This window comes from Oncorhynchus nerka, linkage group LG23, assembly GCF_034236695.1.
Source record: "Oncorhynchus nerka isolate Pitt River linkage group LG23, Oner_Uvic_2.0, whole genome shotgun sequence".
Lineage (NCBI taxonomy): Eukaryota > Metazoa > Chordata > Actinopteri > Salmoniformes > Salmonidae > Oncorhynchus > Oncorhynchus nerka.
Window position 1 is genome coordinate 7316097 of NC_088418.1, and position 18585 is coordinate 7334681.

Consider the following 18585-nt stretch of genomic DNA (forward strand, 5'->3'; position numbering starts at 1 on the left):
TAAACGAGCAGTGGGACGTCCTCTACACCAGCACTACGGTTCTCCATTGTCCACCGACCTGCATGAAGAACCCTGCCAGCAGAGCTCTCTTGATGTTGAGTGTGTTGGTCTTGGTTCCGAAGGACGTCTCGGAGATGGGCAGCTCTATTCTCTTCAGGATGTCAGTCAACTCTGACCTGATGGCGTCTGCCGTCTGAAGGGCGCGGTGGTTCAGATGGTAGTCCTGACACCACTTCTCTACGCTGAAGTCTGAGGGAATAACAGAAAGAAACATTCAGCTACAAGTGAGGAGAAGAGAATAGAATCACGTAGAACAGAATTCAATTGCAAACAGAGCATTCGGAAAGTATTCAGACCCCTTGACTTTTTCCACATTTTGTTACTTTACAGCCTTATTATAAAATAGATTTAAATCGTTTTTTTACCTCATCAATCTACACACAATACCCCCATAATGACAAGGCAAAAACAGGTTTTTAGAAAACAAACTGAAATATAACATTGATATAAATATTCAGGCCTTTTACTCAGCACTTTGTTGAAGCGACTTTGGCAGTGATTACAGCCTCGAGTCTTCTTGGGTATGATGCTACAAGCTTGGCACACCTGTATTTGGGGAGTTTCTACCGTTCTTCTCTGCAGATCCTCTCAAGCTCTATCAGGTTGGATGGGGAGCGTTGCTGCATAGCTCAAGTCCAGGCTCTTGCTGGGCCACTCAAGGACATTCAGAGACTTGTCCCGAAACCACTCCTGCATTGTGTTGGCTGTGTACTTAGGGTTGTTGTCTTGTTGGAAGGTGAACCTTCACCCCAGTCTGAGGTCCTGAGTGCTCTGGAGCAGGTTTTCATCGAGGATCTCTCTGTACTTTGCTCCGTTCATCTTTGCCTCGATCCTGACTAGTCTCCCAGTCCCTGCTGCTGAAAAACATCCCCACAGCATGATGCTGCCACCTCCATGCTTCACCGTAGGGTTGGTGCCAGGTTTCCTCCAGACGTGATGCTTGGCATTCAGGGCAAAGAGTTCAATCTTGGTTTCATCAGACCAGAGTCTTGCTTCTCATGGTCTGAGAGTCTTTAGGTGCCTTTTGGAAAACTCCAAGCGGGCTGTCATGTGCCTTTTACTGAGGAGTGGTTTCTGTCTGGCCACTCTACCATAAAGGCCTGATTGATGGAGTGCTACAGAGATGGTTGTCTTTCTGGAATGTTCTCCCATCTCCACAGGGGAGCTCTAGAGCTCGGTCAGAGTGACCACCGGTTCTTGGTCACCTCCCTGACCAAGGCCCTTCTCCCCCAATTGCTCAGTTTGGCAGGATGGCCAGCTCTAGGAAGAGTCTTGGTGGTTCTAAACTTCTTCCATTTAAGAATGATGGAGGCCACTGTGTTCTTGGGGACCTTCAATGCTGCAGAATGATGGAGGCCACTGTGTTCTTGGGGACCTTCAATGCTGCAGAAGTGTTTTGTTACCCTTCCCCAGATCTGTGCCTCGACCCAATCCTGTCTCGGAGCTCTACGGACAATTCCTTCAACCTCATGGCTTGGTTTTTGCTCTGGCATTCACTGTCAACTGTGGAACCTTGTATGTACACAGGTGTGTGCCTTTCTAAATAATTTCCAATCAATTTAATTTTCCACAGGTGGACTCCAATCAATTTGTAGAAACATCTTAAGGATGATCAATGGAAACAGGATGCACCTGAGCTCAATTTCGAGTCTCACAGCAAAGGGTCTGAATACTTATGTAAATAAGGCATTTCTGTTTTTTATTTTTTTTAACCAGTTTTCAATTTGTTATTATGGGTTGTTGTGTGTAGATTGAGGAGGGGGGGGTGGACTATTTAATCCATTTTAGAATAAGGTTGTAACCTAACAAAACGTGGAAAAAGTCAAGGGGTCTGAATCCTTACCGAAGGCACTGTATAGTGAAGTATTTCACAATGTGATGCTTTTTTGAGCTCAATGGATGAGACTGACTGTCTCTCTGGCTGCATTTGAAGTAACTAACTCACATGTCTCTTTCTGGCTGCATTTGAAGTAACTAACTCACATGTCTCTCTCTCTGGCTGTATTTGAAGTAACTAACTCACATGTCTCTCTCTCTGGCTGTATTTGAAGTAACTAACTCACATGTCTCTCTCTCTGGCTGCATTTGAAGTAACTAACTCACATGTCTCTCTCTCTGGCTGCATTTGAAGTAACTAACTCACATGTCTCTCTCTGGCTGCATTTGAAGTAACTAACTCACATGTCTCTCTCTGGCTGCATTTGAAGTAACTAACTCACATGTCTCTCTCTGGCTGGCTGTCTCTCTCTCTGGCTGTATTTGAAGTAACTAACTCACATGTCTCTCTCTGGCTGCATTTGAAGTAACTAACTCACATGTCTCTCTCTGGCTGCATTTGAAGTAACTAACTCACATGTCTCTCTCTCTGGCTGCATTTGAAGTAACTAACTCACATGTCTCTCTCTCTGGCTGCATTTGAAGTAACTAACTCACATGTCTCTCTCTGGCTGCATTTGAAGTAACTAACTCACATGTCTCTCTCTCTGGCTGCATTTGAAGTAACTAACTCACATGTCTCTCTCTCTGGCTGCATTTGAAGTAACTAACTCACATGTCTCTCTCTCTGGCTGCATTTGAAGTAACTAACTCACATGTCTCTCTCTGGCTGTACTTGAAGGCGTTGTAGATGTTGATGAGGGTGAAGTGGTCTCCCTCAGGGTGCCGGAACTTTCTGTGACACTGTTGTACCTCTTGGGTCCTGCCAACAGGTGGCTCCAGGAAGCAGCTTGGCGCTAAACGCAAAACAGACAGAATCAATAAGGTGGTTAGCATTGGTGCTAACACAGACAGACAGAATCAATAGGGTGGTTAGCATTGGTGCTAACGCAAAACAGACATAATCAATAGGGTGGTTAGCATTGGTGCTAACGCAAAACAGACAGAATCAATAGGGTGGTTAGCACTGGCGCTAATGGAGACAGAGAATCATTAGAGGTTAGCATTGACGCTAACGCAGAAAGACAGAGAATCAATAGGGAGGTTAGCATTGGAGCTAAAACAGACATATCAACAGGGTTAGCATTGTTTGACCAAGCTACTCTCCCCGTATAGTACCTTGAGGATCATTGTCTGAGTGGGAGAAATAGCAGCCGCCTAGGCTTCAACTGCAAATGCTCAGAGACGAGACTATGTCAAATCAAATCAAATTTTATTTGTCACATACACATGGTTAGCAGATGTTAATGCGAGTGTAGCGAAATGCTTGTGCTTCTAGTTCCGACAATGCAGTGATAACCAACAAGTAATCTAACTAACAATTCCAAAACTACTGTCTTATACACAGTGTAAGGGGATAAGGAATATGTACATAAGGATATATGAATGAGTGATGGTACAGAGCAGCATACAGTAGATGGTATCGAGTACAGTATATACATATGAGATGAGTATGTAGACAAAGTAAACAAAGTGGCATAGTTAAAGTGGCTAGTGACATAAGAATGCAGTCGATGATCTAGAGTACAGTATATACATATGCATATGAGATGAATAATGTAGGGTAAGTAACATTATATAAGGTAGCATTGTTTAAAGTGGCTAGTGATATATTTACATCATTTCCCATTATTAAAGTGGCTGGAGTTGGGTCAGTGTCAATGACAGTGTGTTGGCAGCAGCCACTCAATGTTAGTGGTGGCTGTTTAACAGTCTGATGGCCTTGAGATAGAAGCTGTTTTTCAGTCTCTCGGTCCCAGCTTTGATGCACCTGTACTGACCTCGCCTTCTGGATGATAGCGGGGTGAACAGGCAGTGGTTCGGGTGGTTGATGTCCTTGATGATCTTTATGGCCTTCCTGTAACATCGGGTGGTGTAGGTGTCCTGGAGGGCAGGTAGTTTGCCCCCGGTGATGCGTTGTGCAGACCTCACTACCCTCTGGAGAGCCTTACGGTTGAGGGCGGAGCAGTTGCCGTACCAGGCGGTGATACAGCCCGCCAGGATGCTCTCGATTGTGCATCTGTAGAAGTTTGTGAGTGCTTTTGGTGACAAGCCGAATTTCTTCAGCCTCCTGAGGTTGAAGAGGCGCTGCTGCGCCTTCTTCACGACGCTGTCAGTGTGAGTGGACCAATTCAGTTTGTCTGTGATGTGTATGCCGAGGAACTTAAAACTTGCTACCCTCTCCACTACTGATCCATCGATGTGGATAGGGGTGTTCCCTCTGCTGTTTCCTGAAGTCCACAATCATCTCCTTAGTTTTGTTGACGTTGAGTGTGAGGTTATTTTCCTGACACCACACTCCGAGGGCCCTCACCTCCTCCCTGTAGGCCGTCTCGTCGTTGTTGGTAATCAAGCCTACCACTGTTGTGTCGTCCATAAACTTGATGATTGAGTTGGAGCGTGCATGGCCACGCAGTCGTGGGTGAACAGGGAGTACAGGAGAGGGCTCAGAACCCACCCTTGTGGGGCCCCGTGTTGAGGATCAGCGGGAGGAGATGTTGTTGCCTACCCTCACCACCTGGGGCGGCCCGTCAGGAAGTCCAGAACCCAGTTGCACAGGCGGGGTGAGACCCAGGGTCTCGAGCTTGATGACGAGCTTGGAGGGTACTATGGTGTTGAATGCCGAGCTGTAGTCGATGAACAGCATTCTCACAGGTATTCCTCTTGTCCAGGTGGGTTAGGGCAGTGTGAGTGTGGTTGAGATTGCATCGTCTGTGGACCTATTTGGGCGGTAAGCAAATTGGAGTGGGTCTAGGGCAGGGGTGTCAAAGTCAAATGGACGGAGGGCCAAATAAAAAAATCAGCTACAAGACGAGGGCCGGACTGTTCGAATGTTCATTGAAAAATTTTAAATGACGCATATAGTCTAGTGAACCTAATTGAACCTACTGAAAACCTAACAAATATATTACAATATGATCAGATAAATAAAGCAATATTTTCTTATGGCTCTGTCAGTAATCTTTAATTTTCAACAGACACAAAGACAAATTTCCTTTATATAAATATCCCCATAACATGAACATTAAATGAAAGAAACCGGTATTCAAGGCACCATCAGTAGACTATATTTTCTATTTTAGCAAAAAGTGGGCTAAATTTACTTCAAAGAAAAACAATAATAGCAATTTTCTATCATCCACTCAACTGAAATATTTTTAAAATATAATTGGATTGAAATACAAAAAATAAAGTGCAAAAATCTATTAATCAAAAACAACACTTTGTTTAAGGAGAAGTAACATGCAGTGAAAACAAATATTAAATTTTAACTTTTAAACTTGAACTGAGTAAAAACTCTAAATATGTGATTGCACAGTAATGTTCACTTGTTTGAGTTGAGGTGATACTTGGTGGTGTCCCATCTTTTCCACAAGTTCATCAATGTTCGGAAGGCTCTGAGCTGAAGAAATCCTCAGAATTGAGTGGAGTGTTCAGCAGTAAGTCGACTTCTGTGTGATGTTTTGTTCAGGTTCATCCACTAAAGAAAACTTTGTTCACACAGGCATGTGCTGCCAAACATAGACTGTTTGAGCAGCCTGGATGCGCAGCTGGGGCATTGTGCGATAAATTCCGAAGGTCATATTTTGCCCTCAGTGCATCATTGCATTGAGGTCAATCAACTCCATTTGAGGTTTGGTGGTGAGCTTTCCACGTCAACAGCAAATGGGTTACCGAGCAGTTCAACCTGCTTTTTGTGCTTCAAAGTCAGCAAATCGGTCAGCGGCAAGCATACCTATTTTATCAGCCAACTGTGTGCTCGGGAACGACTGAGAGCTTCTCTTTCATGGTCTGGCAGCTGGGAAAGTGGCTCAAATTTTCTTCCCGCATCTGCGTCTCCACAGAGTCAGTTTGGTTTTAAATGCCTTTACTGTACTGTACATATCAGAGATGACACGATCCCGACCCTGCAGCTGCAAGTTTATTGCATTCAGATGACTCGTAATGTCACACAGAAAAGCCATTTCACACAGAAACATTTCGTCTCGGAGTTGTGTTGTGTCTTTCCCTTTGCTGTCCAAGAACAGACAAATCTCCTCACGGTTAAACATCTTTGAAAACCTTTCCCTGGCTTAGCCATCGCACCTCTGTGTGATAAGGCAAATCACCATGCTCCGTTTCTAACTCCGTCAGAAATGCCTTGAACTGGCGGTGATTCAAACCTTTGGCTCTGATAAAGTTAACTGTGCGCATGATGCTCATTACATGCTCCATTTTCAAGGCTTTACCGCTGGCAACGCTTCCTGGTGTATGATACAATGATAAGCTGTCAGCTCACCTGTCGCGTTTTCCTCTTGCATCTTTCCGTATCTTAGCCACCAGTCCGCTCCTGTGTCCACATCGCAGGTGCTCCGTCGGTTGTCAAACCCACAAGTTTTCCCAAGGCAGCTCCATCTCATTTACACATCTTGACACCTCTTCATACAAATCATGCCCCGTAGTTGTGCCATGCATAGGGCGTAAAGCCAAAAACTCCTCTGTCACAGCTTGGGTTGGAGTCCACTCCGCGGATGAAAATTGACAACTGGGCAATGTCAGAAATGTCGGTGCTCTCATCCACAGCCAAGGAATATGCAATAAAATCTTTTCCCTTTTTCACAAGCTGCTCTTTTAGATTGATGGACAACTGGTCTACTTCTCGGCAATGGTGTTTCTGCTCAGACTCACATTTAAAAAGAGTTGCCTTTTTCTGGGCAAACTTTCTAGTCACAAACTTTAATCATGCAGTTTTGATGAAATCCCCCTCCGTAAATGGCCGGGCTGATTTAGCGATCTCTTCTGCCAAAATAAAACTGGCCTTGACAGCAGCCTGGCCTTGTGATTTGGCTTTTTTGAACAGAGCCTGTCGAGATTTGAGGCCTCGTTTTAATTCCTCTGCCTTTTGTAGCCTTTGTTCCATGTCCATATTCTTGTTTTTGTCCGCGTGTTTCGTTTCATAATGTCGTCTCAGATTATACTCTTTCAGTACCGCCACACTTTCTCCACACAGAAGACACACAGGTTTTCCAGCTACAAAAACATATACTCCGACTCCCACCTTGTTTGAAACCCCGGTTCTCAGTATCCACCTTCCGTTTTGCCATTTTTGATGGGTATCTGAAAGTTAATTTTACTGTGATGCTGACGACTGCTGTGCCAATAAATATTGAAATGAAGCAGCCTACTGCTCGGTGCGTCACCTTTGCATTGTGGGAAATGTAGTATTGGTGCGTGTAAAAGATCTGCGGGCTGCCGGCTTGCTGCGGGCCGGTTCTAATAATAAATCAAGATCATCCCAGGGGCCGTAAAAAACCTTCTTGCGGGCCGGATGTGGCCCGCGGGCCTTGACTCTGACATATGTGGTCTAGGGTGTCAGGTAGGGTGGAGGTGATATGGTCCTTGACTAGTCTCTCAAAGCACTTCATGATGACGGAAGTGAGTGCTACGGGGCGGTAGTCGTTTAACTCAGTTACCTTAGCTTTCTTGGGAACAGGAACAATGGTGGCCCTCTTGAAGCATGTGGGAACAGCAGACTGGTATAGGGATTGATTGAATATGTCCGTAAACACACCGGCCAGCTGGTCTGCGCATGCTCTGAGGGGCGGCTGGGGATGCCGTCTGGGCCTGCAGCCTTGCGAGGGTTAACACGTTTAAATGTCTTACTCACCTCGGCTGCAGTGAAGGAGAGACCGCATGTTTTCGTTGCAGGCCGTGTCAGTGGCAATGTATTGTCCTCAAACTGTCTGGCAGATTATACTGTCTGGCAGATTATACTGTCTGGCATACTGTCTGGCAGATTATACATCCAAAGGTCAGAGACTAGACTATGTCCATATAGTAGATTATACTGTCTGGCAGATTATACTGTCTGGCAGATTATACTGTCTGGCAGATTATATATTCAAAGGTCAGAGATGCCCGATGTAGTTGTCCATAATGGTTAAGACTGCTTATGATGGATATTCTAATATCTTCAGTAGTGGTTATAAAGGTGTTATGGATGTAAACATAAGTGTGAGGGTTTAACCCCATTACAAAACACAGAAGGGTGTGTTGCACCAACATGGTTTAAATCAATCTTAGATTAGACCTCATCTAGATTTTGTAAATCTACGTTTATAATTTCATCAGGATGTGTTGCACAGTTAATTTTAAGACTGGATTAGTTGATCTAAGGTTACATCATTATGATCGGTGATACGTGTCCTAATGGATTCACCATAGCAATATGTTGTAGTTCTATGGAGACAAACCAGCACTGGTCATTGCTCGCTAGTCAGCAAAGTTACTTTTCACTTCAGGCTAAGGATGAAATTAATTGCACTTATCTGTCAAATGATTTAGCTGGATAGTTGAGTTTAACGAACATGATAAACCACAGGAGATAAAATTGTTAATCACAAAGAAAATAAAGGACATGCAAATGACTTAGACACACACTGATATTTTATGCATTTAAACAGTGTCAGTTTAGATTTAATCCCAAAACTGAATTTAAATTGTTTTTTAAAACAATGGAGCAACAAGATTACATTTGATCTTGGTTTGAGTTGTAAATTGAATTTAGTGTAGAAGAAGGATTAGATTGATTATTGAAAACGAGGTTTAAGGTTCAGTGCAAAAACATTTCTAGATAAACCTTGATTAAACCCAGTTTAAGAGTTCATTCATGTTGGTGCAACCCACCCTGAGTGAATCAAATGAATCAAATAGAATCAAAAACATTACTAGATAAACCTTGATTAAACCCAGTTTAAGAGTTAATTAATCCATATTGGTGCAATCCACCCTGAGTGAATCAAATAGAATCAAATAGAATCAAAAACATTACTAGATAAACCTTGATTAAACCCAGTTTAAGAGTTCATCCATGTTGGTGCAACCCACCCTGAGTGAATCAAATAAAATAAAATGGGCCAAAGGTTGTAGGAGTGTAAACTACATACCTGATAGCATAGCTGCGATGGTCACCACCTCGTTCACACAATCAAACTCAAAGGACGCCAGCAGAGCCTTGGCCATCTGAGCGTCCAATGGCAACTCAGAGATTATGATCCCGATCTCTGATAGGTTCCCATCATCGTCCAATGCCGCGAGGTAATCCAGCTCCTCTAGTGACTGCATCAGACCCTCTGGATCTGGATAGGAAGTAGACAACTTAGATCATAGATAATAAAAACAAGATCTGGATAGTAAGTAGACAACTTAGATCATAGATAATAAAATACAAGATCTGGATAGGGAAGTAGATAATCCTTTACATTATAGATAAGAAGAGATATTAGACAGAGAAAACACCTGTTTAACAAAATGACTTGTCAGTTGATGCTTTGGATTATGATCATATACAGTGCCTTGCGAAAGTATTCGGCCCCCTTGAACTTTGCGACCTTTTGCCACATTTCAGGCTTCAAACATAAAGATATAAAACTGTATTTTTTTGTGAAGAATCAACAACAAGTGGGACACAATCATGAAGTGGAACGACATTTATTGGATATTTCTTGCAGTGCAGCAAACTCTCTCCAGAAGTTCAGTGAGGATCTCTGAATGATCCAATGTTGACCTAAATGACTAATGATGATAAATACAATCCACCTGTGTGTAATCAAGTCTCCGTATAAATGCACCTGCACTGTGATAGTCTCAGAGGTCCGTTAAAAGCTCAGAGAGCATCATGAAGAACAAGGAACACACCAGGCAGGTCCGAGATACTGTTGTGAAGAAGTTTAAAGCTGGATTTGGATGCAAAAAGATTTCCCAAGCTTTAAACATCCCAAGGAGCACTGTGCAAGCGATAATATTGAAATGGAAGGAGTATCAGACCACTGCAAATCTACAAGACCTGGCCGTCCCTCTAAACTTTCAGCTCATACAAGGACAAGACTGATCAGAGATGCAGCCAAGAGGCCCATGATCACTCTGGATGAACTGCAGAGATCTACAGCTGAGGTGGGAGACTGTCCATAGGACAACAATCAGTTGTATATTGAACAAATCTGGCCTTTATGGAAGAGTGGCAAGAAGAAAGCAATTTCTTAAAGATATCCATAAAAAGTGTTGTTTAAAGTTTGCCACAAGCCACCTGGGAGACACACCAAACATGTGGAAGAAGGTGCTCTGGTCAGATGAAACCAAAATTGAACTTTTTGGCAACAATGCAAAACGTTATGTTTGGGCGTAAAAGCAACACAGCTCATCACCTGAACACACCATCCCACTGTCAAACATGGTGGTGGCAGCATCATGGTTTGGGCCTGCTTTTCTTCAGCAGGGACAGGGAAGATGGTTAAAATTGATGGGAAGATGGATGGAGCCAAATACAGGACCATTCTGGAAGAAAACCTGATGGAGTCTGCAAAAGACCTGAGACTGGGACGGAGATTGGTCTTCCAACAAGAAAAATGATCAAAACATAAAGCAAAATCTACAATGGAATGGTTCAAAAATAAACATATCCAGGTGTTAGAATGGCCAAGTCAAAATCCAGACCTGAATCCAATCGAGAATCTGTGGAAAGAACTGAAAACTGCTGTTCACAAATGCTCTCCATCAACCTCACTGAGCTCGAACTGTTTTGCAAGGAGGAATGGGAAAAAAATTCAGTCTCTCGATGTGCAAAACTGATAGAGACATACCCCAAGCTAGTATCTGCTCAGCTCCTCAAGAGATCGAGGGCCTTACTTTAACTTAACTTTAACACGTCAAAAGACATTAGAATACAGAATCAGAATAAAACTCTATTCCAGAAAAGAGCCTGAGCTCCAAAAAGGTTGATCCAGGAATTCTAGCCTAGTTGTGTTCCAGTAGAATGGAGGACAGTAAATTCTACTTCCTCCTCATTGTGGCGTTGGAGGTCAGATGGACGAAACGAGATGCGTTATGAGGTAATCATTAATAACAAGCTGGCCACTTTACTCCGTGGAATGTGTCCAAAACAGTAGGGCACTATATAGGGAATAGGGTGCCATCTGGTCTATAGTAGGGCACTATATAGGGAATAGGGTGCCATCTGGTCTATAGTAGTGCACTATATAGAGAATAGGGTGCCATCTGGTCTATAGTAGGGCACTAAATAGGGAATAGGGTGCCATCTGGTCTATAGTAGTGCACTATATAGGGAATAGGGAGCCATTTGGGATGTCCGGTCTATAGTAGTGCACTATATAGGGAATAGGGAGCCATTTGGGATGCAGATTTGTCACTGTCCTCAACTCTTCCCATGCTGGGACAGCCGGGTGGGTCGGGGCTCTCAGACAATGGTCCCTGTCAGGCCACTGTCAGCTCTACTAACGCACGGCTGGCTGCCTCTAAACAGGACAGAGCACGGCATACAGACCTCTACCCAGGACAAAAAAACGCTCCTGTACCACTCTACAGTTACAGCTATAGTTGCAAAAAGTCTGCTAACTTTCCCAAAATGCCCAGGTTTCCCAGAATTCCTGGTTGGATCATTCCAAGATTTCCTGCTTATTCTCTCCTGATTTTCTGGAAAAACTGGGAATTTGGGGAAAGTTGCTAGAATTTTGCAACCCTAGTTACAGCACAGATTACACAGGGTCAGATCCATAGAAGTACAGATTACACAGGGTCAGATGCATAGAAGTACAGATTACACAGGGTCAGATGCATAGAAGTACAGATTACACCGGGTCAGATCCATAGAATTACATATTATAACACATTTAATTGAATTAGGATCTCTGTGGTCAGACTCACCTCCCCAGACCAGAGTCTAATAACCTGGGAATACACTGAATACCCAGATACAACCAGGGTTTCTAGTCATGCTTCAACCAGGGTTTCTAGTCATGCTTCTACATCTGCATTGCTTTCTGTTTGGGGTCTGAGGCTGGGTTTCTGTTTGGGGCTGAGGCTGGGTTTCTGTTTGGGGTCTGAGGCTGGGTTTCTGTTTGGGGTCTGAGGCTGGGTTTCTGTTTGGGGTCTGAGGCTGGGTTTCTGTTTGGGGTCTGAGGCTGGGTTTCTGTTTGGGGTCTGAGGCTGGGTTTCTGTTTGGGGTCTGAGGCTGGGTTTCTGTTTGGGGCCTGAGGCTGGGTTTCTGTTTGGGGTCTGAGGCTGGGTTTCTGTTTGGGGTCTGAGGCTGGGTTTCTGTTTGGGGTCTGAGGCTGGGTTTCTGTTTGGGGTCTGAGGCTGGGTTTCTGTTTGGGGCCTGAGGCTGGGTTTCTGTTTGGGGTCTGAGGCTGGGTTTCTGTTTGGGGCCTGAGGCTGGGTTTCTGTTTGGGGCCTGAGGCTGGGTTTCTGTTTGGGGTCTGAGGCTGGGTTTCTGTTTGGGGTCTGAGGCTGGGTTTCTGTTTGGGGTCTGAGGCTGGGTTTCTGTTTGGGGTCTGAGGCTGGGTTTCTGTTTGGGGTCTGAGGCTGGGTTTCTGTTTGAGGGTCTGAGGCTGGGTTTCTGTTTGGGGTCTGAGGCTGGGTTTCTGTTTGGGGTCTGAGGCTGGGTTTCTGTTTGGGGTCTGAGGCTGGGTTTCTGTTTGGGGTCTGAGGCTGGGTTTCTGTTTGGGGTCTGAGGCTGGGTTTCTGTTTGGGGTCTGAGGCTGGGTTTCTGTTTGGGGTCTGAGGCTGGGTTTCTGTTTGGGGTCTGAGGCTGGGTTTCTGTATGGGGTCTGAGGCTGGGTTTCTGTTGGGGTCTGACCACTGGGTTTCATTTTGCTCAGTCTGAGGCCCTGGGTTTCTGTAAGGGTCTGAGGCTGGGTTTCTGTTTGGGGACCAAGGCTGGGTTTCTGTTTGGGGTCTGACAGGCCAAGTTTCTGTATGGGGTCTGAGGCTGGGTTTCTGTTTGACAGGCCAAGTCTGAGGCTGGGTTTCTGTTTGGACAGGCCTGAGGCTGGGTTTCTGTATAAGCAGTTGGACATCTGCTGATGGAAAAGGCCTTTATAGATACATTTGTGGATTTGGTAGTTTGGACAGGCCAATTCCCCGGTGGACAGTACCACCAAGTACATTTTGCCCCGGTGGACAGGCCAATGTAGCCCTGGTGGACTTCAAGTAGCCCCGGTGGACAGGCCAAGTAGCCCCGGTGGACCCAAGTAGCCCTGGTGGACAGGCCAAGTAGCCCCGGTGGACAGGCCAAGTAGCCCTGGTGGACCAAGTAGCCCCCTGGTGGACAGGCCAAGTAGCCCCGGTGGACCCAAGTAGCCCCGTGGACAGGCCAAGTAGCCCGGTGGACAGGCCAAGTAGCCCCCAAGTAGCCCCGATGGACAGGCCAAGTGGCCCGGTGGACAGGCCAAGTAGCCCCGGTGGACAGGCCAAGTAGCCCCGGTGGACAGGCCAAGTAGCCCTGGTGGACAGGCCAAGTGGGTGGACCAAGTAGCCCTGCCCGGTGGACAGGCCAAGTAGCCCTGGTGGACAGGCCAAGTAGCCCTGGTGGACAGGCCAAGTAGCCCCGGTGGACAGGCCACCAAGTAGCAACAGGCCAAGTAGCCCCGGTGGACAGGCCAAGTAGCCCTGGACAGGCCAAGTAGCCAAGTAGCCCCGGTGGACCCAAGTAGCCCCGGTGGACAGGCCAAGTAGCCCCGGTGGACAGGCCAAGTAGCCCCGGTGGACAGGCCAAGTAGCCCCGGTGGACAGGCCAAGTAGCCCCGGTGGACAGGCCAAGTAGTCCCGGTGGACAGACCAAGTAGCCCCGGTGGACAGGCCAAGTAGCCCCGGTGGACAGGCCAAGTAGCCCCGGTGGACAGGCCAAGTAGCCCCGGTGGACAGGCCAAGTAGCCCCGGTGGACAGGCCAAGTAGGCCCGGTGGACCAAGTAGCCCCGGTGGACAGGCCAAGTAGCCCTGGTGGACCAAGTAGCCCCGGTGGACCAAGTAGCCCCGGTGGACAGGCCAAGTAGCCCCGATGGACAGGCCAAGGTGGACCAAGTAGCCCCGGTGGACAGGCCAAGTAGCCCCGGTGGACCAAGTAGCCCCGGTGGACAGGCCAAGTAGCCCCGGTGGACCAAGTATCCCCAGTGGACAGGCCAAGTAGCCCTGGTGGACCAAGTAGCCCCGGTGGACAGGCCAAGTAGCCCCGGTGGACAGGCCAAGTAGCCCCGGTGGACCAAGTATCCCCAGTGGACAGGCCAAGTAGCCCCGGTGGACAGGCCAAGTAGCCCCGGTGGGGCCAAGTAGCCCTAGGAGGTCCTAGTACCCCTGAATGAGAACCACTGTCCTACTATAGTACCATGTAGAATGTCTGTCTGGTAGACTGACCTGGTCTGGTGATGAAGTCACAGTGTCTCAGCCCTGCGATCTCCATCCTCTTGAGGAAGAGGATGGTGAAGGTGAGGTTGGCGTCCAGGATCTGAGGGGATGTCTCTACGGGGAGTACTCTCTCCTCAGGGTACAGGCAGAAACACTTCCCTGGACAAACACAGACAACTCAATCAATCAATCAAACAAAGGGTTTTCTTTATTTTTTTACTATTTTCTACAGTATAGAATAATTGTGAAGACATCAAAACTATGAAATAACACATATGGAATCACTTAATAACCAAAAAAAGTGTTAAAAACTAATACAAATATATATATATATATATATTTTTTTTTGAGATTCTTCAAAGTAGCCACCCTTTGCCTTGATGACAGCTTTGCACACTCTTGGCATTCTCTCAACCAGCTTCATGAGGTAGTCACCTGGAATGCATTTCAATTAACTGTTGTGCCTTGTTAAAAGTTAATTTGTGGAATTTCTTTCCTTCTTAATGTGTTTGAGCCAATCAGTTGTGTTGTGACAAGGTAAGGGTAGTATACAGAAGATAACCCTATTTGGTAAAAGACCAAGTCCATATTATGGCAAGAACAGCTCAAATGAGCAAAGACGGGGGGGTCCAGTCAGCTGCTTCCTGATATCAGTACCTGTTGGTCCAGTCAGCTGCTTCCTGATATCAGTAACTGTTGGTCCAATCAGCTGCTTCCTGATATCAGTAACTGTCGGTCCAGTCAGCTGCTTCCTGATATCAGTACCTGTCGGATATCAGTACCTCCAGTCAGCTGCTTCCTGATATCAGTACCTGTCGGTCCAATCAGCTGCTTCCTGATATCAGTACCTGTCGGTCCAGTCAGCTGCTTCCTGATATCAGTACCTGTCGGTCCAGTCAGCTGCTTCCTGATATCAGTACCTGTCGGTCCAGTCAGCTGCTTCCTGATATCAGTACCTGTCGGTCCAATCAGCTGCTTCCTGATATCAGTACCTGTCGGTCCAGTCAGCTGCTTCCTGATATCAGTACCTGTAGGTCCAGGATGTCAGTACCTATCGGTCCAATCAGCTGCTTCCTGATATCAGTACCTGTCGGTCCAGGATGTCAGTACCTGTCGGTCCAGTCAGCTGCTTCCTGATATCAGTACCTGTCGGTCCAATCAGCTGCTTCCTGATATCAGTACCTGTCGGTCCAATCAGCTGCTTCCTGATATCAGTACCTGTTGGTCCAATCAGCTGCTTCCTGATATCAGTACCTATTGGTCCAATCAGCTGCTTCCTGATATCAGTACCTGTCGGTCCAATCAGCTGCTTCCTGATATCAGTACCTGTAGGTCCAGGATGTCAGTACCTATCGGTCCAATCAGCTGCTTCCTGATATCAGTACCTGTCGGTCCAGTCAGCTGCTTCCTGATATCAGTACCTGTAGGTCCAGGATGTCAGTACCTATCGGTCCAATCAGCTGCTTCCTGATATCAGTACCTGTCGGTCCAGTCAGCTGCTTCCTGATATCAGTACCTGTAGGTCCAGGATGTCAGTACCTGTCGGTCCAGTCAGCTGCTTCCTGATATCAGTACCTGTAGGTCCAGGATGTCAGTACCTATCGGTCCAGTCAGCTGCTTCCTGATATCAGTACCTATCGGTCCAGTCAGCTGCTTCCTGATATCAGTACCTGTCGGTCCAATCAGCTGCTTCCTGATATCAGTACCTGTCGGTCCAGTCAGCTGCTTCCTGATGTCAGTACCTGTTGGTCCAATCAGCTGCTTCCTGATATCAGTACCTATTGGTCCAATCAGCTGCTTCCTGATATCAGTACCTATTGGTCCAATCAGCTGCTTCCTGATATCAGTACCTATTGGTCCAATCAGCTGCTTCCTGATATCAGTACCTATTGGTCCAATCAGCTGCTTCCTGATATCAGTACCTGTCGGTCCAGTCAGCTGCTTCCTGATGTCAGTACCTGTTGGTCCAATCAGCTGCTTCCTGATATCAGTACCTATTGGTCCAATCAGCTGCTTCCTGATATCAGTACCTATTGGTCCAATCAGCTGCTTCCTGATATCAGTACCTATTGGTCCAATCAGCTGCTTCCTGATATCAGTACCTATTGGTCCAATCAGCTGCTTCCTGATATCAGTACCTATTGGTCCAATCAGCTGCTTCCTGATATCAGTACCTATTGGTCCAATCAGCTGCTTCCTGATATCAGTACCTGTCGGTCCAGTCATCTGCTTCCTGATATCAGTACCTGTCGGTCCAGTCATCTGCTTCCTGATATCAGTACCTGTCGGTCCAGTCAGCTGCTTCCTGATATCAGTACCTGTCGGTCCAATCAGCTGCTTCCTGATATCAGTACCTGTTGGTCCAATCAGCTGCTTCCTGATATCAGTACCTGTCGGTCCAGGATGTCAGTACCTGTCGGTCCAGGATATCAGTACCTGTTGGTCCAATCAGCTGCTTCCTGATGTCAGTACCTGTCGGTCCAATCAGCTGCTTCCTGATGTCAGTACCTGTCGGTCCAATCAGCTGCTTCCTGATGTCAGTACCTGTCGGTCCAATCAGCTGCTTCCTGATGTCAGTACCTGTCGGTCCAATCAGCTGCTTCCTGATATCAGTACCTGTCGGTCCAATCAGCTGCTTCCTGATATCAGTACCTATTGGTCCAATCAGCTGCTTCCTGATATCAGTACCTGTTGGTCCAATCAGCTGCTTCCTGATATCAGTACCTGTTGGTCCAATCAGCTGCTTCCTGATATCAGTACCTATTGGTCCAATCAGCTGCTTCCTGATATCAGTACCTGTCGGTCCAGTCAGCTGCTTCCTGATATCAGTACCTATTGGTCCAGTCAGCTGCTTCCTGATATCAGTACCTGTCGGTCCAATCAGCTGCTTCCTGATATCAGTACCTGTTGGTCCAGGATGTCAGTACCTGTCGGTCCAATCAGCTGCTTCCTGATATCAGTACCTGTTGGTCCAGGATGTCAGTACCTGTCGGTCCAATCAGCTGCTTCCTGATATCAGTACCTGTTGGTCCAGTCAGCTGCTTCCTGATATCAGCCTGGTATCTGCTGATGGATCGTAGTACTTCAGAGTTGGCCCTTAACCTGGGATGATACACCTGGTTGAAATAATACACATTTAACCACAGAAAGACCTATTATAACTATTTAATAATGTCATGAATTAACTAATTTAATGGGATATCTATGGTCATAGCCTTGGCCTACATGTATAAACTAACATGCAATGCTTGTTTTATGGGGGTTAAACTCACATGTCTTTTCTCCAGTCCTACGTCGATGACAAAGTTAACAGAGTCCACAGCCCAGAACATGTCCTCTCCCTGGCTTGTGGAGAGGAAAACCCTCCGACACCTGGTCGTAACGGTTCCCCTACTCCCCGTCCCTTCCCCCAGGAGAGAGGGTGTCCGACCCTGCCCAGGGCACAAGACCACGGGCACCAGCTCCCCAAGGTCTGCCCCCAGTCTGGTTCCCTCTCTCTGGAGAATAGCACGGGCACAGACAACCTCCTGTGGGGAGGGGCAACACAGTGTGAGACAGCACCATACGACTTGTCCCGTGTGGCTACTGGCTAGCAACGCCCCTAAGGTCATGGGTTCAATTCCTGCAGGGATCACATGTCTAAAAACTGTACAGCACTGAGGATAATAGTGTCTGCTACTTGACCACTACACCCTAGATCTGCTACTTGACCACTACACCCCAGATCTGCTACTTGACCACTACACCCCAGATCTGCTACTTGACCACTACACCCTAGAGCTTCTACTTGACCACTACACCCCAGATCTGCTACTTGACCACTACACCCCAGATCTTCTACTTGACCACTACACCCCAGATCTGCTACTTGACCACTACACCCCAGATCTGCTACTTGACCACTACACCCCAGATCTGCTACTTGACCACTACACCCCAGATCTGCTACTTGACCACTACACCCCAGATCTGCTACTTGACCACTACACCCCAGATCTGCTACTTGACCACTACACCCCAGATCTGCTACTTGACCACTACACCCTAGAGCCTCTACTTGACCACTACACCCTAGAGCTTCTACTTGACCACTACACCCCAGATCTGCTACTTGACCACTACACCCCAGATCTGCTACTTGACCACTACACCCCAGATCTGCTACTTGACCACTACACCCCAGATCTGCTACTTGACCACTACACCCCAGATCTGCTACTTGACCACTACACCCTAGAGCTTCTACTTGACCACTACACCCTAGAGCTTCTACTTGACCACTACACCCCAGATCTGCTACTTGACCACTACACCCCAGATCTGCTACTTGACCACTACACCCCAGATCTGCTACTTGACCACTACACCCCAGGCTGGATGGTTCAACGCGAGGGGAAGAGAGGGCTTATCATGTC

At 46.8% G+C, this 18585-nt stretch overlaps 1 protein-coding gene across 1 annotated transcript in view; it reads right to left on the reverse strand.

Annotated features, from left to right (window-relative positions):
- LOC115126344 (putative pre-mRNA-splicing factor ATP-dependent RNA helicase DHX32) overlaps positions 1–18585 on the reverse strand; it is a 32141-nt gene that overhangs the window by 2206 nt on the left and 11350 nt on the right. Inside the window, exons 6-11 of the mRNA XM_065007813.1 lie at positions 17443–17697; positions 17193–17286; positions 14180–14329; positions 8922–9113; positions 2652–2792; positions 59–249 (exon numbers count right to left, since the gene is read on the reverse strand). Coding sequence (XP_064863885.1) covers positions 59–249; positions 2652–2792; positions 8922–9113; positions 14180–14329; positions 17193–17286; positions 17443–17697 — 1023 coding nt within the window. The remainder of the gene's footprint in view (positions 1–58; positions 250–2651; positions 2793–8921; positions 9114–14179; positions 14330–17192; positions 17287–17442; positions 17698–18585) is intronic.